Source organism: Arachis ipaensis, chromosome B4 (assembly GCF_059453495.1).
Source record: "Arachis ipaensis isolate K30076 ecotype BB chromosome B4, ASM5945349v1, whole genome shotgun sequence".
Classification (NCBI taxonomy): Eukaryota; Viridiplantae; Streptophyta; class Magnoliopsida; order Fabales; family Fabaceae; genus Arachis; species Arachis ipaensis.
In genome coordinates, this window is record NC_142439.1 from 140,916,843 (window position 1) to 140,944,813 (window position 27,971).

Genomic DNA, 27,971 nt, shown 5'->3' on the forward strand with positions numbered 1-27,971 from the left:
TTTAATAACAACTCATTGTTGCGTTCAGCAACAAGTAGGCAAGAAATTAACTCAGAATATTTTTTAAACCCTTTCTCTCGATACTGCTGCTGCATGAGCACATTCGAGGCATGGAAGGTTGAGAAAGTTTTCTCCAACATATCATGATCAGTTATTTTTTCCCCACACAATTTCATTCGTGAGGTGATCCGAAACATTGCAGAATTATATTCATTTATAGATTTAAAATCTTGTAAACGCAAATGCGTCCATTCATATCGGGCCTGAGGAAGTATCACCGTTTTCTGATAATTATACCTTTCTTCAAGGTCTTTCCAAAGATCTGCAGGATCTTTTAATGTGAGATATTCATTTTTCAATCCCTCGTCAAGGTGACGACGGAGAAAAATCATGGCTTTAGCTTTATCCTTCTGGGATGCATTATTTTCAGCCTTAATGGTATCTCCAAGATCCATTGAATCAAGATGGATTTCAGCATCTAATATCCATGATAAATAATTGTTTCCAGATATATCAAGAGCATTGAATTCAAGATGAGAGAGCTTCGACATAATGAAAATTTGTTACCTGAGTCTTCCTAAAAATTTGATCAGAGTCTCGTGCTGATAACGTGTTGTGAAATAGAAGATATATATATATATATAATAAAGATGTATAAATAGAAGACTCTATTATTAATATAATTAGCTCAATAATTATTATATATATATAATAATATTATATGTTGTATTGTGTATATATATACAAAGATAAGAAAAAGTATTAAAAATAAAGAGAGAGAGATTTGCATTTGATACTATCTCAATATAATAAAGATAGTTAATATTGCTATTAATATTATATGTAAAGAGTAATAGAAAATAGAATTTAAAATACTTATAAAATAAAAGAAGAGAAAGAATTGTAATAGTAATATAAGGAGAAGGGTATTTGATTGCATAAAAGAGGATTGATTTATTTGTATGAAAAGGAAGGAAGAATAATATTTTTGTTCTGTTGTTATTGTTGTTTATTCCTTTTGCTCGTACATCCTTTTATAGGCATACAGAACTAGCTTTTTCAAACCTCATTAAATCCATTCTCTCTTGAGAATGATTCCTTCAATATTGAGAAGGTGAGTCTACGTGGTCATCCATATCACAACAGTTTCACATTTATTATGTAATTACGACTTTAATACAAACTCTCTCAACAATAAATAATTTTTATGAAATTTAATAATACATTTTCACTTATTTTATTTCGCAACCGTTTTTGGTTAGTTAATAAAATGTGAGATTCATTCTATATAAATGATTATATACATCACATTTAATAATAGAAAGCATACATTATTTTGGAATATATATTTAAAATATATTTTTTTTCTAATTTATATATGCTACTTGCTCACTCACCTATGTTAGCACTAAACACTTTAGAAAACTTTCTCTGGTAACGATGATCATCAAGAAAAAAGTATAGTGCTGCTAATTAATCATATTCTTCTTCTGCAAGTTCGTTCATTACCATATCTTTTAGGTAAATGTATTGTATTCTCTTTTTTCTTTCTTACAAAACATGCATGGAACTTTAATTTATTAACCATATTTAACTATAGTTCCTTCTTAATCTATATATCTGAAATTGATTATAATATATTTCCTATATATATTTTCTCTCAATCTTAACTTTTGTAGATGTTACATATATATATTTATGCAATCATGTTTGTGATCACTACTACTTAGAAATGATAAAATAATAAAAAAAAGTGCTGCTAATTGATTTTTCATGATTTAATTAAAAAACTCATTTAAGAAAGAAAATAAATAATTTGATATTTAATTGATGCTGTTTTGCTGCACATATATTATCATGATCTTAACACTTTGATTTTAATTGTTGGTGCACCTAAAAAGAAATTAAAGGTATTTTAATTTCCACTGAAGAAAGAAGAATCAATGGACTTCTTGAAGCTTTTCATTGTTGCATTAATGTCAGTTCTGAAGCTATTGTTGCTCACCTCTGTTGGAATATTCCTTGCACTTGATAGAATTGACATACTCAATGATATTGCTATGAAGCACTTAAATTCTGTAAGTTTCAATTCATTTTATTTTATTTTATTTTCCATTATTGTTAACCGTGTAATCAGGGACGGAGCTACATATAAAGAAAGGGGGGCAATCGCCCCCCTAATTTTAATTTTTTATATGTAAATTATATGTAAATTTCAGTTTAATTCTCCTTAAAATTTTGTTTTAATCTTATTTTATTGTGTAAATATTTTTGGCCCCTTCTAATATTTTATCTAGTTCCACTCTTGCGTGTAATGTAGTGTGACATGATTAGAAGTTGATGACTGAATTAAAGAATTATATAATTTTTTATGTTTTAGTGACGAAGATTTACTCATCACTTTCACTATTAGCTAGTTATTATATTTTTTAACTTGATAAGCTCTATAATTAGCAAGAGAAATAATAATTATATTTGACCATTATTTATTTTCATCCTTCCTTTAGAACTTAGTAACATATGTTAATCTTTCTTTTCTTTCTTTTCCTTTTGGGTAGAAGTAACATGTACTAATCTTAATATATATATATATATATATTTATTTATTTATTTTAACTCCTTTTTTCCTCTTTGTATAGTTGGTATTTTATGTCTTCACTCCAGCTCTTGTTTCAAGTAGCTTAGCAAAAACTATAACTCTAAGGAGCATGATTATGTTGTAAGCTTGTTTCTTTTCTATTTTTTTAATTGACATTTTTCTCCATTAATTAATTAATTACTTCATAAGCTTGTTGAATCATTGTTGTGTAGGTGGTTCATGCCACTAAACATTGTCATTACATATATTATTGGATCAGCACTTGGATGGTTACTTAACAAAATAAGCAGAGTTCCTCATCATCTTCAAGGAGTTGTGTTAGGGTGCTGCTCTGCAGGTAAGTTCATTTAGGTACTGTGTTTAGAAACTCTTCTCTCAATACAAAATTATTACTATATCTTATTATTATTATTATTTAAATTAACCAAACAATTATTAATAATTTATAGTTTAATTATTTTGTTGCTCATTTTAGTTTTACTAAATTTTCAATTAATTTCTTATACTTTTTTTTTCTTTTCAATTGGGTCTTTACACTGTTTTTTATTTTGTAATTACGTCATTTTCATGTCAAAAACGTTAAGATTAACAAAATATTTTTCTCAAAATACATGCGGTCAAAAATTTAGTTAGATTTTTAATTATGAATACATTCAATTTGTAAAGAAATATTTAGTTAATTTTAATATTTTTTATACTAAAAAGAATTTAATTATAAAATTAAAAATAATATAAAAATTTAATTATAAATTTGATAAAAACTATAAAGACCAATTGAATAATTAAATTTTAATTTTTATATATTATAATGATTATTAAAGGATATTTTAGTAAAAATAAAAGACTAAAAATAAGTTATTTTAAGATTATAAAAAATATATATTTTATAAATAGAGAAGATAAAAGTGTTATTTTTTTTTATTTCTGAATTTATGTTTTTTGAGAAGACAAAAATATTTTGTTGGTTATATACCTGTCTCACTAGATAGCTATTAGGTAGATATGTATTCATTATCTGTATAATTGTATTTCAAAAGCAACTTTCAAACCTACTTATTCAAAGTGGTAGTCCTCTTTTAAGTTATATACTTTCATTTATTAATTTTTTATGAGATCCACCACTTTTACAACTCATGTTTAAGGGTTTACCCTATGATGCACTGACATTGATAAGAATACAAGATATGACACGATACTGGTATGCATGCAGATATATGAATTTGAAGTTTTTATAAGACAAAAGAACACTATATATATATATATATAATATAAAATATTTTTTAGATAAATTGTAATGATGTTTTGATATTTTATTTATATTAAAATATAAATTAAATTTTTTATTATTTTAATATTTTTTAATTATTTAAAATATTTTTTATTTTAATAATTAATTATATATTATTTATAAATTCATTTTAAAAATACATATTAAGAATAAAGTTGAATACTGACACATGATAGTATTTAAATGTGTCTAAACGTATTCGAAAAAATTTATTTTTTATTAAAATATGATTGAACACAAAAAAAACACGCATGTCGTATTTAAAATATGTCGGACATATAAAAACAGCAAATAAAAAAAAGTATCCGGCACTTCATAAGTTTTACCTCTTCAAAGATCATATTCCTTCAAAGAATTGTGACTATCTTTAAATTTTTATTTTCCTTTTAATTAACTCAGATGTAATAGGCTTTTCTCATTGGACACAACACATCTCAGTAGTATTATTCATATTTCATAGTATCTTATCATACATATTTTTATAGATATAAAAAAGAGTTTAATTTTAATAGAAATATAAAAAAATTATTGTATTTTAGATAATTTTTTAAAGTAGTAAATTTAAATATTAATTATTTTTTATATTGGAATAATATACAATTAGATATACGTATAAAACTATTTCTACAATTAGCGTATAAAAATTAAATTCTATAAAAAAATTATGCAAATAAAAGTAACCAACAAAGATTCTACCAACTTCTGATAACTCTTGTTTATAAATGTGTTTAATAAAAGTGTCTTTATGGATGTATCTTATAAAAGTGTCTTTTTTTTATAACTATATCTAATGAAAGTATCTTGATGTGTCTCCTTATACATATCAATGATAATTGTAATTAAAATATAATAATTAATTATTATTAATAATAAATTATCATATAGTATATTGGTACCCTATACTTTTCTCAATAATCACGTTTATGACCATTTAATGTTAATATCAGCAGGAAATATGGGAAATTTGTTGCTTATTATAGTTCCAGCAGTGTGCAAAGAAAATGGAAACTATTTTGGAGCAAATAAGGATGTTTGCTACAGAAATGGACTAGGATATGCTTCTTTGTCACAAGCAGTATGATGATTATGATACCAAACTTCAAAAATCATTTGGAAATTCTCATGATTATTATGATCACAAAATTTCTAAAGACATTAAACTTCTCCCTTTGTTTTTTTTTTAGGTAGGTAATATTTACTTGTGGTCTTACGTATACAACATTATCCGCATATATTCGAATAAGAACTCCACCGTGGCGCAAGTAGATGATTCCGAAGAAAATGAACTAGAAAACATTTCAAGATGTTCTAATGAACAATTGGTTAATGTTGAGAGCAAATCAGAGACTACTGATCAATTTGAAATAATGGAACATGCAATGCCTATTAGAGAAGCAAAGGTTTGCTTAATTAAATTTGAGTTATGTATTAGTAGTATCTATGATCTTACTTAAACAATTCTAAACTTTTAAACACAGGTAACAAGAATGGGAAATGTTATGAAACAAATGCAAATATTGGCCAAAAAGATCGATGTGAAGACACTATTATCACCTTCAACAATTGGATCGGTACGCCAACAATTATCTATATAATATACCAAGGTTTTAAAAACGAAATCGATCTTCGAATCAGCAGAGTTAGAGATTCAACTGAATATATAATAAACTAAGATTTTTATGTATGAAATTTATATTTTTTAGAAAAACATTTTTTGTATGTTATTATTTTAAATTAATTAAGACTAGTTTACTAACAACTAATTTTTATCCTGAATTAGACCAATCTGATAATCAGTTTTCGATTAATCAGGTTGAATATATCATAGAAATTTAGGGGTGTTCATGGATCGAATTCGATCCGCATATCCGCGATATTTATCTAAATCCGATCCGCATATCCGCGGTATTTATCTAAATCCGATCCGCAAGGCTATCGGATCGGATCGGATCAGATCCGCACACTATTTGGATCGGATTGCGGATTTAGTGTAGGTATCCGCATATCCACAAAAATAAAGAAATAAATAAGTAAATATTCTTTTTATGATTTATTTTAACCAATAATTATTATATATGTTGTATTATTTTAATTTATTATTTAAAAAAAGTATGTTTAATATTATTTTAAAAGTAAACATATTTAAAAACATAGAAAAAATAAATTTTATTGATATTTTTTTAATAAAAATAAATTTTTTAAAATATTTTTGTATTTTGCGGATATATCTGATATTCGATCCGATCCTATCCGCAAATGTGTGGATCGGATCCAAGCTTAAAAACTGCAGATATTGGATCCGATCCAATCCGATTATTTTAGTGCGGATCGGATCGAAGTTTTGGCCATATCCGATCCAATCTGATCCGCGTTCACCCTACGTAGAATGTCGTAATGTTGAATTTTAAGATAAAAATTATAACAATGTCATTCCTTAAAACTTCATTCTCATTGTTATTAACATAATGTCATAGAATCATGTTTTCTCTGTTTTTCTTCAACCTGAAAATGCAGATGGTTGGTTTGGTAATCGGTGTAGTCCCTCAATTTCGAAAAGTATTAGTCGGCGACGGCGCGGCTCTCCGGGTGGTTCAAGACTCTGTAACAATGCTGGGGTAAGATTTCTAAGCCCCACAAAATAAACGAATGAATTCATAAATAAATAAACAAACAAAGGTACTAGATATGATTTTAATGTAAATAACAATAATTGTTTGAAGTTAAAACCTATTGAATTGAAGTTCTAATCTAAGTTAAAATGATGATGGATGATTTTTCAGGGATGCACTCATTCCATCATTGACTTTGGTACTTGGTGCAAATCTTCTAAAGGGTATCATTACTAATTAAGCAATAATAACATGAATTTACTAACCAAAACTTTTTGAAAAATGAATAAAATGACATAAACTAAATGATCTTGGTTTCTTCTTTCAGGCTTAAAAGGACAAAGCATGAACCTTAAAATCATTGTTGGAATTGTTGTAGTGAAGTGTATTGCAGTTCCAGCAATAGGCATAGGCATCATCAAAGGCGCGACCCGATTCGGATTGATCAACCCGGATCCGTTGTATCAGTTTGTTTTGCTTCTTCAGTATGCTGTTCCACCTGCTGTAGCCATAAGTAAGTTCTTAAGAACTTTTAATCTTCTTAAAATGTATCATAGATTTTGATTTTCCAAGAATACACACACTTCTAAGTTCACATATGAAACACTCATGATTTCTTATCATACAAGTAACATTTGTTATATATATATATGGATATCCTAAATAAGCAATATTAATTATATGCAGCATTTTTATGTATATATTCTCTGTACACCTTTTATTTTAGTTTAATTAGTTTTACTAAATTTTCAATTAGGTTCCTATATTTTTTTTTCTTCTTTCAATTGGGTTCTTATACTGTTTTTAATTTTATAATTAAGTCATTCCTAGTATAAAAAATATTAGAGTTAATTTCGTAAATTGAAGGTATTCATAATTAAAAACATATCTAAATCGTTGACCGCATATATTTTGGGAGAAATATTCTGTTAATTTTAACGTTTTTTATATGAAAAATGATCTAATTACAAAATTAAAAGCAATATAAAGACCTAATTAAAAAGAAAAAAAGTATAAAAATTTAATTGAAAATTTAATAAAACTATAGAGACCAACAGAATAATTGAACCTTTTATTTTCAGTATCAAAAGTGACTAATAAAAAATAAAAGAAGATAAAAAATTTGTCTTTTATACTATAAAAGAAAAATATACGAGACATTTACAAAAACGGATACAAATATCATTTTTTAAACGATTTTAACAATGAAAAGAATCATCAATTTCCAGTTGCTTTTACATTATGGTTTGATCTTTTCATATTATTAACATAACAGTTATTTTCACAGGTTTCTAGTAAATCTAAGTTATCAAGAATTTTTGTTTCTTGGTTTGACAGATACTATGTATGTTTTTATGTGTGGCAGGCACAGTTACTCAATTATTTGGAGCTGGTGAGGGTGAATGCTCAGTAATAATGCTAGCAACTTATGCTTGTGCCACAGTTTTCCTTACTCTTTGGTCCACATTTTTTATGTGGCTTGTACTCTAAATTCTATTTTATTTTTCTATTCAACATTTTTCTTTACACTAGAAATTAAAAACATAATTATTAGAAGAGTATATCACTTTTTTATGTAACATTCCATATTAGAAATCATGTTATATTATTGGATGAAATAAAAAAAAATAGTTTGCTCAAAAGTCTATCTGTATAACCATCAAAAAGAGCTATATATGTAATTTTAACAATTTGATTCTAACAATAATAAACATCTAAATTTTGAATGTAAAAAAATGGTTCGGCTTTTATACTTTTTTAATTGTTTATTTGGTATCTAGAATTTTGTCTGAATTGACTCGAATATGGTCCAAATCCGACAACTAACTATAATGGAGGTGTCGGCGGTTCGAATCCCGCCTTATGCATGCAGCAGTCTATTGGTCAGCGGCAGACCCTTAAATAGAGTTCAGATCTGCGACGAATTAACCCTTAACCTGTCGTGTTTGGGGATACTGTAGGAAACAAAAAAAGAAAAAACTATAATGGATGAATCTCCTAACAAAAATTACTACATTTATAAAATCTCAAAATTATTTACCACTCAAACTAACTTCTCCTTAGTCTTCTATTTTTACACTAAACATAACCAATATTACAAAAAAAATACTAAAGAGTCATCCGAATTTATTATTTTTAATTATCAGTTAGCCATCAATTTTATTTAAGCAACTCCAAATTAGTCTTCTACTTTCACTGAACATAAACAATATTACAATTTACAATATATACAAAACAACACCAAGATATGAACCCTTCTTTTGAATAATATTATCACATAGATTATGAAATATATATATATATATATAATATTATATGGACGTCCTTGCCCCCTAAGACAATATAATTGTTAATTTGTTATAATTAATTAACCAGCACGTTATATTTAGTTATTTACATACAAACACATATTAAAAAGAATGAAATTACACTATTAAGCAAAAAAGAGTTTAATATAAGTAGTAGGACTAGCACCTTTGAAGCTTCAAAAGTGTGTATATATAAGAGGGAAACCATGCAACTTTTTCCCAATATATAGGTACTTTCCTCTCCAAGATAAGCCCATATAAGTAGCATATGCAGCCGCAGCGAACATTTTAGGCTATTTTTCTTATCAAACATGTATATGTAAAAAAAATAGCTACTAATTAGTTATTATATAAAAATACGTATTTGATGTTTATAAATTTTTTTACACAATTATGCTATATATACACACAAAAATAATTGTTAAATTAGCCCCCATATAGAATATAACTTTAAATATAAAATACATATTAAAAATAAATTAAATAACACGTATGTTGATATACAATATATCGTAGCTAATTTAGTGGTTAATTCTTTACGTGTATATTGTAAGATTTTAAATTTTTAAAAATTAAATAATAAATTATTTGTGAATTATTATACTTAATTATAATTTTATTTTCAGAAAAATATTTTCGATTTTTTTCAAAGAAAAGTCAACAAGATTTTTAGTTAAAAACTTCTATTTATTATTATATATATAAAATTTGTCACAACATCTTTGTTATCAAAGTGGCGTAGTGAAAACGTGGTGGGTCCATAACCCACAGGTCCCAGGATCAAAACCTGGCTCTGATAGCATAAATTAGATAGTTTAACACATAATGTTTTAAATTTTTTTATTATACATTTAATTATTATATTATGATACTTTTATTATTTAAGTTGTTAATTATTTTGTTAAAAATTGTTTGAAAAAATATATATTCATTTAAAAAAATATATAATGACTAATTTTTAGCGTTTAGGAGTCATTTTCTATTTTTACTTTTTTGTCCAATGAAAAACTAAATTTTTCTTCAGAATTTATAAATCTATTTATGAAAAATAATGAATTGACTATTGAGAATAATTTATTTTTATATTTATTCAAGATATAATTAATATTTCATATATATTTTCAATTTATTTTAATTGATTAGTTCTCCAAAGTATAAGCAGATAGATTAACATATACACAACAGTAAAGAACAAGGTATGTTGCTTCACAAGCTATTCCATGCCAAGAATCATTCCTTCCTTAGCTTCAACTCCAAAAGTGAAGATTCAATCTCCCACTTCTTTATTTTCCCCACAAACCTTGATCTCTTCTATGTTTGAATTTATCAAAAATATTGCATACTTGATTGCCCTTTTAATTTGATCTAGGAATTCCCAAAATACAACATCATCATCATCATAAGGAACAACATGAGTTTCTTAGGAGGAATGAGATTTAAAGGTCATTCATCTATCTCTTTTAATTTCCTTTCATTTGTTTTACTTTCTTTAATTTGTTTTGTATAATAATACATGACACCTTGAAAACTTTATACATACAATTATATAATCTAAATCAGTGATAGATATTAAATGGTTTAATTATTCTGTAAATTTTTATAGTTTTACTAAATTTGTAATTAAGTTCTATATTTTTTTTAATTGGATACTGTTTTTAATATTATAATTAAATATTTTTTATGGTACAGAATATTTTTTTAAAAAATATATGATTAAAGATCTAATTATAGATATCTTTAATTTGTGAAAAAAAATATTCAATTAACTCTAATATTTTTTATACTAGAAAAATCTAATAATAAAATTAAAAGTAGTGTAGAGGCTAAATTAAAATAAAAAAATATAAGAATCTAATTAAAAATTTGATGAAATTATAAAAACTAACATAATAATTAAACCATATTAAATTATGAAAATACTAATCAATTTGCAAAGCATGCAACATATATATATCATAAATAATGGTTTTTTGTATTATATTATACACTAAATAATAATAAATATTAGTGCTTTTCAGAGTTGTCAACAAGCCAGATATTGAGTTTGATAACAGATAGATTCTATGACCAAATTGTTGAGAGAGATATCAAGGACTTCCCTGGATTCCACCTTGCAATTCTTGATATCTTCCGGTAATATATAATTAAGCATATATAATATATACCATGCATATGTAATTCTAATAATGAAGCTTAATCCTAAAATTATAATGCATGTACTATAGTTTTGAAATAATAATACACATTAATTTCTTTCCATTGCTTGTGTTGTTTTTGCCAAAAGTTTTTTAACCCCAGAAAAGTTTTCCTTTTTTTTTTTTTACATATTACCTATATATTTGGTTAGTTTAATTTTGTAAACTCGTATATCATATACTAATTAATTAAATTTGTACGCTTTTTTATATTATTATTCTAAACATTTTATTTTATTTTTTCAGCACTATCAACGCGGCCTTACCCGGTAAACACTATGATGTTCCTCCCCAGGACCTTGTAAAGGTTAGTTCTGATCTTAGGCCATTTGTATTAGAGAAAAAAAAAAAAACTGCCCGTATATATTAAAATTAATTACTATATATTTGTATATAAATATATATTAATTTAATTTATTTTTAATATATATTTTATAATAATAATTAATTTTAGAATACAACTAGTTTCGTTGAATAAAATAATTTAAAATGAAGAGTCCAATTTAGTAAAATGAAAAAGTACAGTGACCCGTTAATTAGTATTAAATTTGTAATATTAATGTTGCGTACCAAGAAAAGGGATGATCCTTTTATTTTGAATTTCTTGAATGAAACCTTCCTTAACTTTCACTTAGCTTTCACCGACTTAAAAAGAAATTACTTTTAGAATTTAATTTTAATAAACTCAATCGTTTTATATGCGCACTCAATTATACAACGTAATATTAGTAAAAATAACTACTTTTTATATTGACAATGTAAATAATTATAAAAAAATTTTAATTATTTTGTTGGTCTATATAGTTTCGCAAAATTTTTAATTAGATCCCTATACTTTTTTTCTTTTTAATTGAGCTCCTTGCACCAATTTTTTTAATTAGATCCCTATATTTTTTTTTATTTGGGTCTCTGTACCAATTTTTTTTTAGTTGGGCCCAGTCAATTACTATCAAAAGGGACTTAATTAAAAAAAAATTTAGTACAAATACACAATTAAAAAAAAAAAAGTATAAAGGCCTAATTAAAAATTTTGCAAAACTATAGAAAATAACAGAATAATTAAACTTTATAAAAAAAATTGTAATTATAAAACGTTTTATGATGTCAGTGCATTAAAATTAAATTCATTAATAAATAATAGAAATTATGGAACTTTTTTTTTCCAGGATTTGTTCGAGAGTTGGAATGCAAAAGCAAACGAAAAAGAAAGGAAGGAAGTATTGAGTTCATTCATGAAAAAGAATGTAAACATAAACAAAGTAGATGAGTCAATGATAATAACAGCAATAGTAGCACCACCAGCAGCCATGGTTGTGAAGAGAACAGGACAAACATTGCCACAACTAAAACTCATGAAATCAGTGCCTGATGTTGTTTTTGTTCCATCATTCACCGTTGTCGCACTCATTGCTGTCAAGATCGCTAGAATGTTGTTCATGAAAAAGACAATACCACCACTACCAACAAAGGAAGAACAACCTCAAGAGGAACATCATCGTCCATCTCCAACTAGTACACAAATCTCAACTAAACCACCTGCTGATGATAAATCTCATAATAATAATAATAATAATAATAATAATAAACATGCAACTGGCTATTATTGTGAAGAGTGTGGAATTGTGCATCACTGAGTTATTTTAACATTTGAATGTGTTCTTGGTGTTATGATTTCATGTTATGAAAGGATGAGGTATAGTTTCGTGTTACAAATGGAAGAGGGTTGTGATTATTTTAATCAAGTAAAAATATCTTTTATGTAATTAAGTGCATATGCTTAGGTAAATGAATCAAATATGTGTGTAATACGTTATTGAAAATATAGCTGTTTTTCATTTATATGAAATTAAATTTTTTAAAATTGATATTAAATAAACTATATTTTTATTATTGGAAAGAGATAAATTTAAAATTAGACTATCTGATTTTAATATTTTAATTTAAAAAATTCAAAAACGCAAATTATTTACCCAGTGAAAAATCAGTGCCTCCAATTTTAGAATTTGAGTGTGGGATAAAGCATCTTTAATCACCATGTTCAGGTGATACATTCCAAGCACCACTATCCTAAATAAAATTATCGGCTTTTAAAATGATATATGTAATAAAAAAACCAATAAATAAATAAATCCATTCACTTATTTAAAAAATTATTCTTTTGTTGTGAAATAAAATTAAAGATATATATATAATAGAGATGTATAAATAGAAGACTCTAATATTAAAATAATTAGCTCAATAATAATTTTTATATATATAATAATATTATATGTTGTAATGTATATATATATATACAAAGATAGAAAGAAGTATTAAAAATAAAAAGAGAGAGAATCGCATTTTACAATCTCAATATAATAAAGATGATTAATATTGCTATTAATATTATATGTAAAGAGTAATAGAAAATAGAATTTAAAATACTTATAAAATAAAAAAAGAGAAAGAATTGTAGTAGAAATATAAAGAGAAGAGTATTTGATTGCAGCATAAAAGAGAGAAGTAATTTTATTATTACTTGCTTGTGTATGAAAAGAAAGGGAGAATGGTATTTTTGTTGTGTTACATTCACGGAGGTTCACCTCCTATTTATAGGCTTATGGAAGGAAGATTGTCAACCTTCATTTATTTCATTCTCTTTTGAGAATGTAAACTTTATATAGGAAATGGGCATCCACGTCCCATTCCTATCACAACACTTCCCCTTGGATGACCATTTAGGATTATTGCCTCGTTAAAAGTTAAAACCTTACTAAAGAAAAACCCAGTGGGAAAAAAACCTTAGTGAAGGAAAAAGAGTACAATATTCTTTAGTGATAGGGACTGCCTCATTAAAAACCTTGTCAAGAAAAAGCCAATGGAAAAAACCTGACCAAGGGAAAAAGAGTACAGTCTCCCCCTCTTGTCGACATCAGTTGATGTCTCGAAATCGGCGCATCCCAATATCATGTACCAATCTTTCAAAGGAGGATTTTGGGAGTGACTTCGTGAATAAATCTGCCAGATTGTCACTTGAACGGATCTGTTGGACATCAATTGTCCCTTGATTTTGAAGGTCATGAGTGAAGAAGAATTTAGGAGAAATATGCTTTGTTCTATCACCTTTGATGTATCCACCCTTAAGTTGAGCAATGCATGCTGTATTATCTTCAAACAGGACAGTTGGAGCTATCTTATGATCAATCAGTCCACATGATGACAGAATATATTGAATTAGACTCCTCAGCCAAAAACACTCGCGACTAGCTTCATGAATCGCCAGTATTTCAGCATGATTAGAGGAGGTTGCTGCTATTGTCTGTTTTGTGGACCTCCATGATATAGCTGTACCACCATATGTGAATAGGTATCCTGTTTGAGACCTCCCTTTATGTGGATCAGACAGGTATCCGGCATCTGCATAGCCAACTAGTTGTGACTTGGATCCATAGGGATAAAGCAATCCCATATCAACCGTCCCATGAAGATATCGAAAGATTTGTTTGATTCCACTCCAATGTCTTCTGGTTGGAGAGGAACTATATCTTGCTAGTAAATTCACAGCAAATGATATATCGGGTCGCGTATTATTAGCAAGATACATTAGCGCTCCAATGGCACTAAGATATGGTACTTCAGGACCAAGGATATCTTCATTTTCTTCTTTAGGACGGAATTGATCCTTTTTCACATCCAAAGATCTTACGATCATTGGGGTACTTAATGGATGTGACTTATCCATATAAAATCTTTTCAAGATCTTTTCTGTGTATGTTGTTTGATGAATAAAGATCCCACTTTTTATATGCTCGATCTGCAGGCCGAGACAAAATTTAGTCTTTCCAAGATCTTTCATCTCAAACTCTTCTTTTAGAATTTTTATAATTGTTGGAATCTCTTCAGGAGTCCCAATGATATTTAAATCATCAACGTACTAAGCAATTATAACGAATCCAGATGCAGATTTCTTTATAAAAATACATGGACAGATATCATCATTCTTGAATCCGTTTTTGGCCAGATACTCAGTAAGACGATTATACCACATTCGTCCAGATTGCTTTAGACCATATAAAGATCTTTGCAATTTGACTGAGTATAACCCTTGCGAATATTCATTGGATGGTTTGGATATCTTTAGCCCTTCAGGGACTTTCATATAGACATCCTGATCTAATGAGCCGTACAAATAGGCTGTTACCACATCCATTAAATGCATATGCAATTTATGATATGCAGATAAACTGACCAAATAGCGCAATGTTATCGCATCCACTACAGGGGAATACGTTTCTTCATAATCTATACCGGGCCTTTGTGAAAAACCTTGTGCCACAAGTCGAGCTTTGTAGCGCACAACTTCATTTTTCTCATTTCGTTTTCTCACAAATACCCACTTATATCCAACAGGTTTTACATCTCCAGGTGTACGGACTACAGGTCCAAAGACTTCACGTTTTGTAAGTGAGTCTAATTCAGCCTTCATGGCTTCTTTCCATTTTGGCCAATCATTCCTTTGTCGACATTCTTCGACTGATCTTGGCTCAAGATCCTTTTTTTCATGCATGATATCTAATGCCACATTATATGCAAATATTTCATTGACAATTGTCTTATTTCGGTCCCATTTCTCTCATGTAAAGACATAATTTATCGAGATCTCGTCATTTTCACAATTTTCAGGTACCTGAACGTCTTCTGGCGTTATATCGGAATTTTGGACAACTGCCGGTGTCTTTACTATGTCTTTTTCAACAGGAATATTATTTACCTCTTTTCTCTTTCGAGGATTTTTATCTTTGGAACCGACAAGCCTGCCACGCTTCTGGCGTGTATTTGCTTCCGTGGCTATTTGTCCTACTGGGACATCAATTCGAATTGGGGCATTTTCCGCCCTGCCACGCTTCTGGCGTGAATTTGCTTCAGTGGCTACTTGTCCTATTGGGACGTCAATTCGAATTGAGGCATTTTCCGCTGGTATGTAAGATTTGGTTATCCTCTTTGTATCGGAAAATGCATCAGGCAATTCATTTGCTATTCTTTGCAAATGTATAATCTTTTGAACTTCCAGTTCACATTGCCCTGATCGAGGATCTAAATGCATCAACGATGATGCATTCCAATTAAGTTCCTTTTCAGGAAGCTTATTCTCTCTCCCTAATGTTGGAAATTTTGATTCATCAAAATGACAATCCGCAAATCGGGCTTTAAACACATCACCAGTTTGTATCTCAAGATACCTCACTATAGAGGGAGAATCATATCCAACATATATTCCTAATTTTCTTTGGGGTCCCATTTTGGTGCGATTAGGTGGTGCAATAGGAACATATATCGCACACCCAAATATTCTTAAATGGGAAACATTTGGCTGCTGGCCAAAAGCTAATTGCATAGGAGAGAATTGATGATAACTCGTTGGCCTCAAACGAATAAGTGCTGCGGCATGTAAAATAGCATGCCCCCAAACCGAGGTTGGGAGATTTGTTCTCATAAGCAAGGGTCTAGCAATTAATTGGAGGCGCTTAATAAGTGATTCTGCTAACCCATTTTGCGTGTGAACATAAGCTACTGGATGTTCAACACTTATTCCATTAGCCATACAATAAGCATCAAAAGCTTGGGAAGTAAATTCACCAGCATTATCAAGACGAATTGCTTTGATTGGATTTTCTGAAAATTGTGCTTTTAATCGAATAATTTGAGCCAATAATCTCGCAAACGCCAGGTTGCGAGAAGATAATAAGCACACATGTGACCATCTCGAAGATGCGTCTATTAAGACCATAAAATATCTAAAAGATCTACATGGTGGATGAATAGGTCCACATATATCACCTTGAATCCTTTCCAGGAATTCAGGAGACTCAAATCCAATCTTTACTGGTGATGGCCTTAAAATTAACTTTCCTTGAGAACATGCAGCACAACAAAATTCACTAGTTTTAAGAATCTTCTGATTCTTTAGTGAATGTCCATGAGAGTTTTCAATAATTCTTCTCATCATGATTGTTCCCGGATGACCCAATCGGTCGTGCCAAGTTATGAATTCATTTGGGCTAATAAACTTCTGGTTTACAGTGGCATGTGATTCAATTGCACTAATCTTGGTATAATACAACCCAAATGAAAGTGAGGGTAATTTTTCTAATATAACTTTCTTATTTGAATCATGAGTTGTGATACATAAATACTCATGATTTCCCTCATTCATCGTCTCAACATTATATCCATTTCGGCGAATATCTTTGAAACTCAACAAGTTCCTCAGAGACTTGGTAGATAATAGTGCATTATTTATTATAAATTTTATTCCTCCAGGAAACAAAATTATAGCTCTTCCGGAGCCTTCTATCACATTGCCTGAGCCAATAATAGTGTTAACATATTCCTCTTTTGGCACAAGATGGGTAAAATATATATCACTTTTGAGAATAGTGTGCGAACTTGCACTATCCGCAAGGCATATATCTTCATTACATATCCTTGCCATTCTTCAAAAACAAATAATAATAAAATGAGTAGTATGCACAGTTAAATTGAATACTTGATCAGAATTATTTTTCTAAGAAACACTGTACATAAAATAATGTCATATACTAAAATTTTATTTTAAAATTTGACACATTTAATGATTTCAAAATTTATATTAATATTTCATTATTTATGTACATCACATTTGAAACTTAAATACATAGAAAATAAAACTTAACAATAAATTTTTTTTACATTATTTATTTACATAGATACTTCACAATTTCACATATTAAACTATTCTATCATTGATCAAATGACCAATATTTCCTTCAGGGTCCTCAAAGAAATCAGATACATCATAATGAGTGGTGGAGTTCTCAGCATCATTTGAAACAAAATTTGTTTCCTTTCCTTTGTCGTTCTTTTTCAAAGATGCCTGGTAAAGATTGACTAGGTGCCTTGGGGTACGACAGGTACGTGACCAATGGCCCTTTCCACCACAGCGGAAACACTTTTCCTCGGTTGATTTATTCTGCCCGATATTCCTTTCTTTGTCCCACTTCTGGTGAGATCCTCTCTTTTGAACATAATTCTTTTTCCTTCCATAATTTTTCTTGTTATTAAAAGCTTGCCATTTACCTCTTCTGGGGTAACGATTTGCCGCATTTACTTCAGGAAATGGGGCGGCACCAGCTGGGCGCGCTTCATGATTTTTCAATAACAACTCATTGTTGCGTTCGGCAATAAGAAGGCAAGAAATTAACTCAGAATATTTCTTAAACCCTTTCTCTCGATACTGCTGCTGCAGGAGCACATTCGAGGCATGGAAGGTTGAGAAAGTTTTCTCCAACATATCATGATCAGTTATTTTTTCCCCACACAATTTCATTCGTGAGGTGATTCGAAACATTGCAGAATTATATTCATTTATAGATTTAAAATCTTGTAAACGCAAATGCGTCCATTCATATCGGGCCTGAGGAAGTATCACCGTTTTCTGATGATTATACCTTTCTTCAAGGTCTTTCCAAAAATCTGCAGGATCTTTTAATGTAAGATATTCATTTTTCAATCCTTCGTCAAGATGACGACGGAGAAAAATCATGGCTTTGGCTTTATCCTTCTGGTATGCATTATTTTCAGCCTTAATGATATCTCCAAGATCCATTGAATCAAGATGGATTTCAGCATCTAGTATCCATGATAAATAATTGTTTCCAGATATATCAAGAGCATTGAATTCAAGATGAGAGAGCTTCGACATAATGAAAATTTGTTACCTGAGTCTTCCTAAAAATTTGATCAGAGTCTCGTGCTGATAACATGTTGTGAAATAAAAGATATATATATAATAGAGATGTATAAATAGAAGACTCTAGTATTAAAATAATTAGCTCAATAATAATTTATATATATATAATAATATTATATGTTGTAATGTATATATATATACAAAGATAGAAAGAAGTATTAAAAATAAAGAGAGAGAATCGCATTTTACAATCTCAATATAATAAAGATGATTAATATTGCTATTAATATTATATGTAAAGAGTAATAGAAAATAGAATTTAAAATACTTATAAAATAAAAAAAAGAGAAAGAATTGTAGTAGAAATATAAGGAGAAGAGTATTTGATTGCAGCATAAAAGAAAGAAGTAATTTTATTATTACTTGCTTGTGTATGAAAAGAAAGGGAGAATAGTATTTTTGTTGTGTTACATTCACGGAGGTTCACCTCCTATTTATAGGCTTATGGAAGAAAGATTGTCAACCTTCATTTATTTCATTCTTTTTGAGAATGTAAACTTTATATAGGAAATGGGTATCCACTTCCCATCCTTATCACAACATCTTTTACATATTTTTATTATTATTATTTTTTATATATATCAATACCATGATTCATTTATTATCATCAACTATCCACCATCGTTGCCGGCTACTGTCACGTCATCACCAATCATCACAAATTTTAAATCTTATATCATAAATTATGAACTTTAAATTATAAATTTTAAATTATAAACTATAAATTCTCTAAATTCTAAATAATTAATCTTAAATTATATACCATAATCAATTTGACCATATTTTATTTTTACATATTATTTTTACTTAAATTTTGTATTTTTATTTTTTAATTTTAAATTTTTGTTATATTCATTTCTTTTCAATTATTTACTAATTTTTAAATTAATTGACTAAATTAATATTTGTATTGACTCCCTCAAATCTTTTCAAAATCAAAATATCCATAAACTTGTGCATATAGACAGCACTTGTTTCTGTTTTCAACAGTAAACTATAAAGGGCGCAACCACCCTCTTAACTAACACACACGCAAACGATGTCGAAACAGCAACGGTTCCTTTGGACCGCCGCCGAAAGAAAATGCCTTTACATTCTCCAACGGAACACTACCACCTTCTCCACACTCCTCCAAATCCACGCTTTCATTCTCCGACATTCCCTCCACCACAACCTCAACCCCCTCGCCAAGTTCATCACCACCTGCTCCTCCCTCGCCGCTGCCACCGCCTCCCTTTCCCGCCGCCATGCCATAGTCCACCTCGCTCGCCGTTTCTTCGACCACACACCCCACAACCGCGACGAGTTCCTATTCAACACAATGATCAGTACCCACTTTGCAATTCGCCAACTTCTTGAGCCTTTCGCTCTCTATAGGGACTTTGCTAGAACCAGAGGTCTTGGATTTGAACCCGGTGGATATACTTTCACCGCAATGGTGAAGGGTTGCACCGCGTGTTCGGCGAAGAAGGAGGGGGTACAGGTTCATGCGGTTGTTGCGAAGAATGGGTTTTGCTTGGACTTGTATGTGGCTACTGCGTTGGTTGATATGTATGTGAAATTTGGGGTTTTAGGAAGTGCTAGGAAGGTGTTTGATGAAATGTCTGAGAGGAGTGTGGTTTCGTGGACTGCAGTTATTGCTGGATATGTGAGGTGTGGGGATATGAGTGAGGCTAGGAAGCTTTTTTATGAGATGCCTGAGAAAGATTCTGCAGCTGTTAATGTGATGATTGATGGGTATGTGAAGTTGGGCTGTATGGATTTGGCTAAGGATTTGTTTGAAAAGATGGGTGATAAGAATGTGATTTCTTGGACTAGTATGATTTCTGGTTATTGCCATAATGGTGATGTTGAGTCAGCTAGATTGATGTTTGATCTCATGCCGGATAAGAATTTGTTCACTTGGAACGCGATGATTGGGGGGTATTGCTGGAACAAGCGTCCCCATGAGGCATTGAGGTTGTTTCATGAGATGCAGTCGAGTGCAGTGGTGGAACCGAATGAAGTGACACTGGTAAGCATTCTTCCTGCTATTGCTGATTTGGGTGCTTTGGATTTGGGTGGCTGGGTTCATAAGTTTGCCCAAAGGAGGAATCTTGATAGATATGCTAATGTCCGCACTGCCCTCATCGATATGTATGCAAAATGCGGTGAGATCACAAAGGCAAAATTGCTTTTCATGGGGATGCCTGAGAAGGAAACATCTTCCTGGAATGCTTTGATTAATGGTTTTGCAGTTAATGGATGTGCAAAGGAAGCATTGGAGGCATTTGAAATGATGATGCACGAAGGTTTTGAACCAAACAAGATAACTATGATCGGCGTGTTATCTGCTTGCAGCCATTGTGGTTTGGTGGAGGATGGAAGAAAATGGTTCAAAGCAATGGAGAAATTCGGACTAACACCTCAGATTGAGCATTACGGTTGTATGGTTGATCTTCTAGGGAGGTCCGGATGCTTGGACGAGGCTGAGAAATTGATTCGTACCATGCCTTACGATGCAAATGAGATAATATTGAGTTCTTTTCTGTTTGCTTGTGGTTACTTTAACGATGTTACAAGGGCTGAGAGAGTGCTACAGGAGGCGGTGAAGTCGGGGAAGTGGTGTGTTGGAGACTATGTGATGATGAGAAATTTGTATGCAACAGAGCAAAGATGGAGAGATGTGGAGGATGTTAAACAAAGGATGAAGAAGGGAGGATCATACAAAGAGGTTGCCTGCAGTGTCATTGAAGTTGATGGTGGCTTTAGAGAGTTTATAGCTGGTAATAATTATTTGCATTCACATGTAGAAGATATTCAGTTAACCTTGGTGCAATTATGGACACACATGAAAACTGAAATGACCTATTGAAATTTGAGATATGCTTTAGAGAACTAAAAGGAGGGGAGGTGAAAATGGAAGTAAAGAATTGAAAATGTTACAGGACAAATAGTCCATTAAGTTGAGAACTGTAGCTCCTAATTTAACCAGGTTAAAGATTTGAAGAAAGCACAAGCACACATGAAATTTAATTGGAATATTATTTCTAAAGCTTGAGCTATTAACAACTATGTTATGTCCTGCCAAGTCTTGTTAAGTGACCACTGGCCAGATATGACCATTCCCATGGTAGAGTTGCGACAAAATTTTTTGGTGACTAGAGAGTTTTGACAAATGAATGGTGTCAAGTATTTTCTGCAAGGAATTATTTGGTTCTGTTGAAAATTATGTTAATAGACAGATTCTTTTGGGGTGAAGACGAGGACAACGACTATAAGGATGCATTTGTTTCTGAGAACAGGACAGGACAGGATAAGACACTGAGAACAGGACAAGACAAGACACTAATGGATAGAGACACAATTTTGTGTTCTTGTATTCTGTTTGGTGATAAACTAGAAGAAATTATGAAAATCTAATTTATTCTCATTTTTTTTCCTTCAAAAAATTTGAGATGAAAAATATAATAATAAAAAAATATAATTATGAAAAATTAACAAAAATAATGAAAAAATAATGAAAAATAAGTTGTATCCCCTATTAGTCTCTCCGTGTTATTTCTGTCAGGATGGACACAAAATACACTAATTCAGTGTCTCTGGATACACCGTCTCTGTCCATGTCTCCTTTGTCAAACATGATTTTGTGTCTCTATGTTCATGTCTTAGTGTCCTGTCTCTGTAAACAAACGCAACCTAAGAGTATAGGGAATTCAATTTGATATCTTTGTATAAAGAAAAATATTTTGTCCACTTACTCTGTCTTCTGACTTATGTGCTGAGTTGATGCACATCTCTTTACTATTGGATAAGATGTAATCTTCATCTTATGCAAATTTCATATTGTCTAATAATAAAGAGATACATATTCACTGAATGTTACAAAAAGCTAAAAATAATATATAAAATAACACTCTGTAGAAAAATTATGATAATATTTTGCCTCGTTTTGGGTTCTGCAAATTTAGGGGAAATTTTAGATATCTAAATGCAACATACTAACCATCATCAAAAGGATTGATAGAGTTTGATTCTTCTAGAGTATAGAAACCTGAACAGTGCAAGTTTGATATGTGATAATCCACTCTTTCGGTTTTATCACAATGCTTTGGTAAATTTTATGGCCCACCGTATTCTATTAAATGTCATTGTCACTGCTTAAATAGTAAACCATACTTCATTGGGAGAATTACTAACAGCAGCAATGCAACATTGGAAGTTCAAACCAGGTGACATGGTCTCAACTCAAACAATATAAAGACATGCAGTGATATAATAAATGACATGATGTTGAATGCATAGAAGCATAGAGCAAAATGAGGGGGAAAAAAAACTTCATTGCAGAATAGAATATACTATATAGGACTCGCATATGATGAGTCATACACCTCATCTCTTGAAAAAGAATTCTCCAATAAATTAAAATAAAAGCTTCCTATCAAGAATATGGTAAGCTACACAAGTAATCATCCTGCAACCATTTCTTGAATTATGAAAAAGCATGTATAAACAAGAGCAGAATTTACATTGGAAGATTTCAGTCTTTTGTGCAAAATTTTTTGAGAAATTCCCAGTTCCTCTATCTGCATTGCAAAACAATATTTTTGCAGATTCAGCTCAACCGAACTATTTCCGGCTCCTGCTCTTTGAGCCGGATTTCTTCTGCTTTCTCCTTTTGTTCCTAGGGGAACTTGACTTTGACGTAGAACATGCTTTCAGAGCAGATTTCCCATTATTTACAGTATTCCCAGTAGCTGAGTCAGGTTCTGAAACCTGAGCCAGGGAAACGGATTTCTGTTCCTCATCTTGTCCCTTGGTTTTCCCCCCAAGCCGCTTTCTAGCAATTACAAGATCATACAACTTTTCATTAGCTGCCCGATCTTGTATAAGAACTTCATCATCGCCCTACATTCAAGAAAACAAGTTACTATTATAGTTCTTGTTAACTCACAATTTCAAAATAGAATTAATGTAGTATAGAGTTACAGAGATTACCATAACAAACATTCCAATATATAGCACAGCAGGTACATTGCAGCCAAAGAATATTCACATGTAAACATTATACTATATGCGAGCATTTAAAATAGTGATAATAATCTTACAAACCATAACCAAGGAAATCCATTTGGGGAAAAACAATAAAAAAAAAAAAAAGAGAAGGTTCTATGCTTCAATATTCCATTATAAACTGGATAACAAGCTGAGAACAATGTTAAACTCGATGATAAAATTTATATGACATCTCAATTATTGTTAACTTACTTCATGATGGTGGTATAACAGATCAGAGAACATCGTTATAAGTTTTTAACGTTAGCCAATGCAGTTGTTCATGACTAACATTTCACACGTTCACGACCAACATAAACTAAAATTTCATACGAAAATAAAAACTCACACTTTCCTGCAGACCCTCAACATGAGGCTGATTGGTTGTTTCGATAAATGGAGTTATCCCTTCACGAGTTGATGTATTTCCAGGCATAAGTACATCTTCCACGTGTAACTCAGATTTAATCTGAGAAGAACCATGAACAACACCAACTGGGAATATGTTTTCACTACCAGCAAAAGAAGCAACTTTACGATCCAAACTTTTAAGTCCATCAGAGGGCCCAACCATGCTCAGTTGAGTTACAGAACAGAACTTTCCTGGATTTTCACTAACCACATTGTCAATCCGAGTTCTCAATTTCTGAACTTGTAACTCTACTGTTGCGATCTTTTGAAATATGTCATCCAATGATTTATCAATATCTTCACGATCTATGGAATACCACATGTCACTAAATATGGACTCCTCAATGTTATCATCATTACCTCCTGATATCATTGACACAACATAAATTGAAAATTTATAATCTCACACATCATGGAATTAATTAATCAAAACTTATTTCATAATAATGTCATATAATAATTTCTTAATACACAGAGGAAACCCGTATATGTAATTCCTTCACATTGTTTGACTCACTTTAATGGTGAGATAGATTTGCTATTTACAGTTGTTTGATTCACTTTAATGGTGAGATAGATTTTGCTATTTACAGTTTTTTTTTAAAAAAAAGGCACTATGTATAATAATACTGCAACTCACTTATGGAAACACAACGAAGATCTTCCATACAAGAACCATCAGGGAGATCTTTGTTCTCTGGAAAATGAAAAAATAGGGAGAAAAAATTATATAATTATAGAAGAGAAAAACATTGAGCAAAATAAATCAAGCAGAAAATGCATACCATAGTAGGAGAATATATTATGATTAGATACATAAGATGATAAATCAGATTCTTCAGCTCGCTTCCTTTTCTTCCTCCTCATAACTTTATTCCTATGAATGCCAGTAGATATAGGTATTGACTTGACATCAAAACCATCTACTGCATACTTTGAAAACTCAAGCTGTTTCTTATAATTGTATGATGCAAGTTCTCTTTGATATTTAACTTCCTGGGAATGAAGCTTTCTCATTTGCAATTCTAGCCACTTACAGCGCCACATAAGAGGGCGAATGAAGCTCCTCCAATGACTCGTAACCTTTTTCTTTCTGAATGTTTAATACTTAAGAGTGTAAGTTCAAACTTGTTATTGCAAGACACATGAGCAATTGACATTCTTAAAAAAAAAAAAAAAACTGCAATTAACACACCAGAAACATACCTTATTAGAAGTGGTTCTCCCCAATCATCACCCATCGGTGATTCCATTTCATCATCACTCAGTCCTGAGCTGGAGTCAATCTCTTCACAAGATCCTGTGTCACCAAAAGAACTGGAACTGGAAAGCTCAGTGTCATTGCAATCCTCCGAGGCATCTTCAACCACCTTACCAGAATTCATGCCACCAATCCCAATTATATTAACTTGTATGTCCTCCTCATTTCCAATGGTCATAGGAGTTTGTTCAATTCTTTTTCCAGGATGCAGAACCACATTTTGTTCAGATACTGAAGATGTGGTGACAGGTATAGCTACACTCTCCTTACTGACTGCAGCTTGTACTTCTTGTAGAGCAGCTTCTTCATGCTTGCCATTTACATTCTCTGTAGGTATAACTATATTCTCCTTACTATCCACAACTTGAATCTCTAGTGGAACAGCTTCTTCTGACTTTCCATTAACATTCTGCATAGGCATAGTTATGTTCTCCTTACTATCCACAACTTGTATCTCTCGTGGAACAGCTTCTTCTGACTTTCCATTAACATTCTGCGTAGGTATAGTTACGCTTTCCTTACTAATCAAAACTTGTACTTCTTTTGGAGCAGCTTCTCCTAACTTGACATTCACATTCACATTCTGCACTAAGTCCAGGCTCATCTTTCCGTCATGCAATCCTCCTCGCTCTTCAGATACCAAGCAATGAGAATTTGTAATTGGAGCTGGAGGCATTCAGAAAATGCTGCTTTCTGTTTTCCCGTGTCTCAAATTCAACTACAGAAAATGCTGCTTTCTGTTTTCCCGTGTCTCAAAATGATTTATTCAATGTTTCCTTCACATCATCTTAAAAGGGAAAAATATTTTAAAAATTGAGATATTTTGCAACCATGAATTTTAAAAAATAAAAAATAAACAGGGGAAAAAAAAAGAAAAACAGTGTCCTATTTTTTTTTTTTTTTTTGAAACAAAAGGCACCCTTATGAACCCCTCCCCAACTTCTGAAAAGGAAAAAAAAAAAAAAACCCCGCCCCATAAACAGAGCAAGCAAGCAAGCGCACACAGCCATATACATACTCTTAAAAAATTTCAAATGAATATACATAACAAAAAATAATCCATGAAGGGGACCCAAAAAAATTTTCAACACAATGCATTAATTAAAGAGACAGACAGAGAAGAAGAAGAAGAATAAGGATAAGAAGAAGCACTTACTAAATATCTGTGAGTTTTCCAAAAAAATTTCCTCGGTGAAGCGGGATTCTTGCTCAACGTGCCACTAATTTCTCAGTCCTTAAGCTTCCGCTTTGATTCTGAGCTATAAACAAAAAATTAAAAGGAAATTGTAAAAACGTACTGTCTGAGTCTGAATTATAATATTAAGAAGAACAGAACAGCACCGATATAACATTTGATTAAAAAATTACTAAAATTGTTAAATTATACTTTTGATTCTATTCATAGAACGCATTGTGCAACGGTGACGATGATGCAGTGGTTGATTTTTGCTTTCTAAATTTCAAGAATATAAATTCATAACCATCAAAACACGAAATTGAGGAAGAATCGTGCGAGTTTTGTGGGAAAGAAAAAAAAAACAGAACCTTTGGAGCTTGATGATCATATGCCACATCACACATCGTAGGGCATGAAGGTTCTTCTTCTTCACTCTGTCACCGTCAACAGAAGAGAGTGACGTAAGCGTTTTTCTCTGATGAGCGATGACTGATCCTTCTTGCCATTGAATATGGCTTCAATTGTGAAACTGCCACTTACTTGCTCCCCAATTTTATGTGCATTTTATTTATTATTTATTTATTGTATTTTTTTATTTTTTTTTATTTTTTTATTTTTGACTGTGGGCTATGTTACATTCTCCAACCTTACCGAACACCTTCTCAATGAAGCCAGAAGCCAGAAGCCAGAAGCCAGAAGCCAGAAGCCAGAAGCCAGAAGCCCCACTATATTTGTGGCCCAAACTGTTAAAAATAAAGTAGCACCAGTAATTTAACTCTAAATCAGATGAAATTTAAATATTTTTTATTATATTAAATAATTTTATAATTTAAATCATGTTATTGATTTTATTTTTTCGTTTGATAATATAATTCGACCACAATCCTTTCAAGAATTTTATTATACTCTTCACTCTTTTTATCAAGTTATATAAAGAGAGATTCAAACTTAAAACTTCTATTAAAAAAAAGTAAAGTATATTTTTTATTCTTAAAGTTTGATAAAAGTTTTAAAAATATCCTAAGTTTTATTTTATTTTAATTTTGCCCCAAAAATTTTCGATTTGCATCAAATATATCCCTGACGGCTAATTTTTTAAAAAATTTAAGATCGATTCAACAACAATTTCATAAGAACAACCCTTCGGCACAAGCAAATCAAACATAATTTTCATGCATTATTGTTATATTGGTCTTAAATTTTTTGAAAATTTAGCCTCCGATAGTATATTTGATGCAAATCGAAAACTTTTAAGACAAAATTGAAGCAAAATAAAACTTAGGAGTATTTTTAAAATTTTTACCAAACTTCGAAGACAAA

General features: G+C 30.5%; 4 protein-coding genes across 8 annotated transcripts; 3 read left to right on the forward strand and 1 right to left on the reverse strand.

The window, feature by feature from the left end:
- The first annotated feature begins 1,384 nt into the window (after positions 1 to 1,384).
- Positions 1,385 to 8,139, forward strand: LOC107637238 (protein PIN-LIKES 3). 4 transcript variants are annotated; one of them, XM_088484121.1, is made up of 11 exons: positions 1,385 to 1,521; positions 1,902 to 2,078; positions 2,640 to 2,719; positions 2,812 to 2,936; positions 4,835 to 4,962; positions 5,072 to 5,287; positions 5,366 to 5,458; positions 6,402 to 6,502; positions 6,668 to 6,720; positions 6,825 to 7,010; positions 7,863 to 8,139. In XM_088484121.1, exons 2-11 carry the CDS (start codon positions 1,944 to 1,946, stop codon positions 7,985 to 7,987), a joined length of 1,242 nt encoding a protein of 413 aa, XP_088340247.1. In that variant the 5' UTR covers positions 1,385 to 1,521; positions 1,902 to 1,943; the 3' UTR covers positions 7,988 to 8,139. The 4 variants fall into 4 exon arrangements, with proteins under 4 accessions (XP_088340247.1, XP_088340249.1, XP_088340248.1 ...); XM_088484123.1 differs by having other exon boundaries at positions 4,838 to 4,962; positions 7,863 to 8,097; XM_088484122.1 differs by having other exon boundaries at positions 1,421 to 1,521; positions 1,932 to 2,078; positions 7,863 to 8,097.
- Positions 8,140 to 10,113: 1,974 nt separating this feature from the next.
- LOC107637239 (calcium ion-binding protein) lies at positions 10,114 to 12,890 on the forward strand. Its single transcript, XM_088485532.1, has 4 exons — positions 10,114 to 10,247; positions 10,824 to 10,938; positions 11,247 to 11,307; positions 12,167 to 12,890. The coding sequence occupies exons 1-4, from the start codon at positions 10,217 to 10,219 to the stop codon at positions 12,632 to 12,634; spliced, it is 675 nt and encodes a 224-aa protein (XP_088341658.1). The 5' UTR covers positions 10,114 to 10,216; the 3' UTR covers positions 12,635 to 12,890.
- A 6,878-nt stretch (positions 12,891 to 19,768) lies between these two features.
- On the forward strand, positions 19,769 to 22,180 carry AHG11 (Pentatricopeptide repeat (PPR-like) superfamily protein). The gene has a single exon (XM_016338694.3). It carries the CDS (start codon positions 19,808 to 19,810, stop codon positions 21,620 to 21,622), a length of 1,815 nt encoding a protein of 604 aa, XP_016194180.1. The 5' UTR covers positions 19,769 to 19,807; the 3' UTR covers positions 21,623 to 22,180.
- An 890-nt stretch (positions 22,181 to 23,070) lies between these two features.
- Positions 23,071 to 27,202, reverse strand: LOC107635272 (uncharacterized). Of its 2 annotated transcripts, none has more exons than XM_016338697.3 (7): positions 27,020 to 27,202; positions 26,631 to 26,728; positions 25,420 to 26,261; positions 24,999 to 25,306; positions 24,854 to 24,910; positions 24,152 to 24,576; positions 23,071 to 23,655 (listed from the first exon to the last, which is right to left on the reverse strand). In XM_016338697.3, exons 3-7 carry the CDS (start codon positions 26,148 to 26,150, stop codon positions 23,377 to 23,379), a joined length of 1,800 nt encoding a protein of 599 aa, XP_016194183.1. In that variant the 5' UTR covers positions 26,151 to 26,261; positions 26,631 to 26,728; positions 27,020 to 27,202; the 3' UTR covers positions 23,071 to 23,376. The 2 variants fall into 2 exon arrangements, with proteins under 2 accessions (XP_016194183.1, XP_016194181.1); XM_016338695.3 differs by having other exon boundaries at positions 26,631 to 26,733.
- Between the last annotated feature and the right edge of the window lie 769 nt (positions 27,203 to 27,971).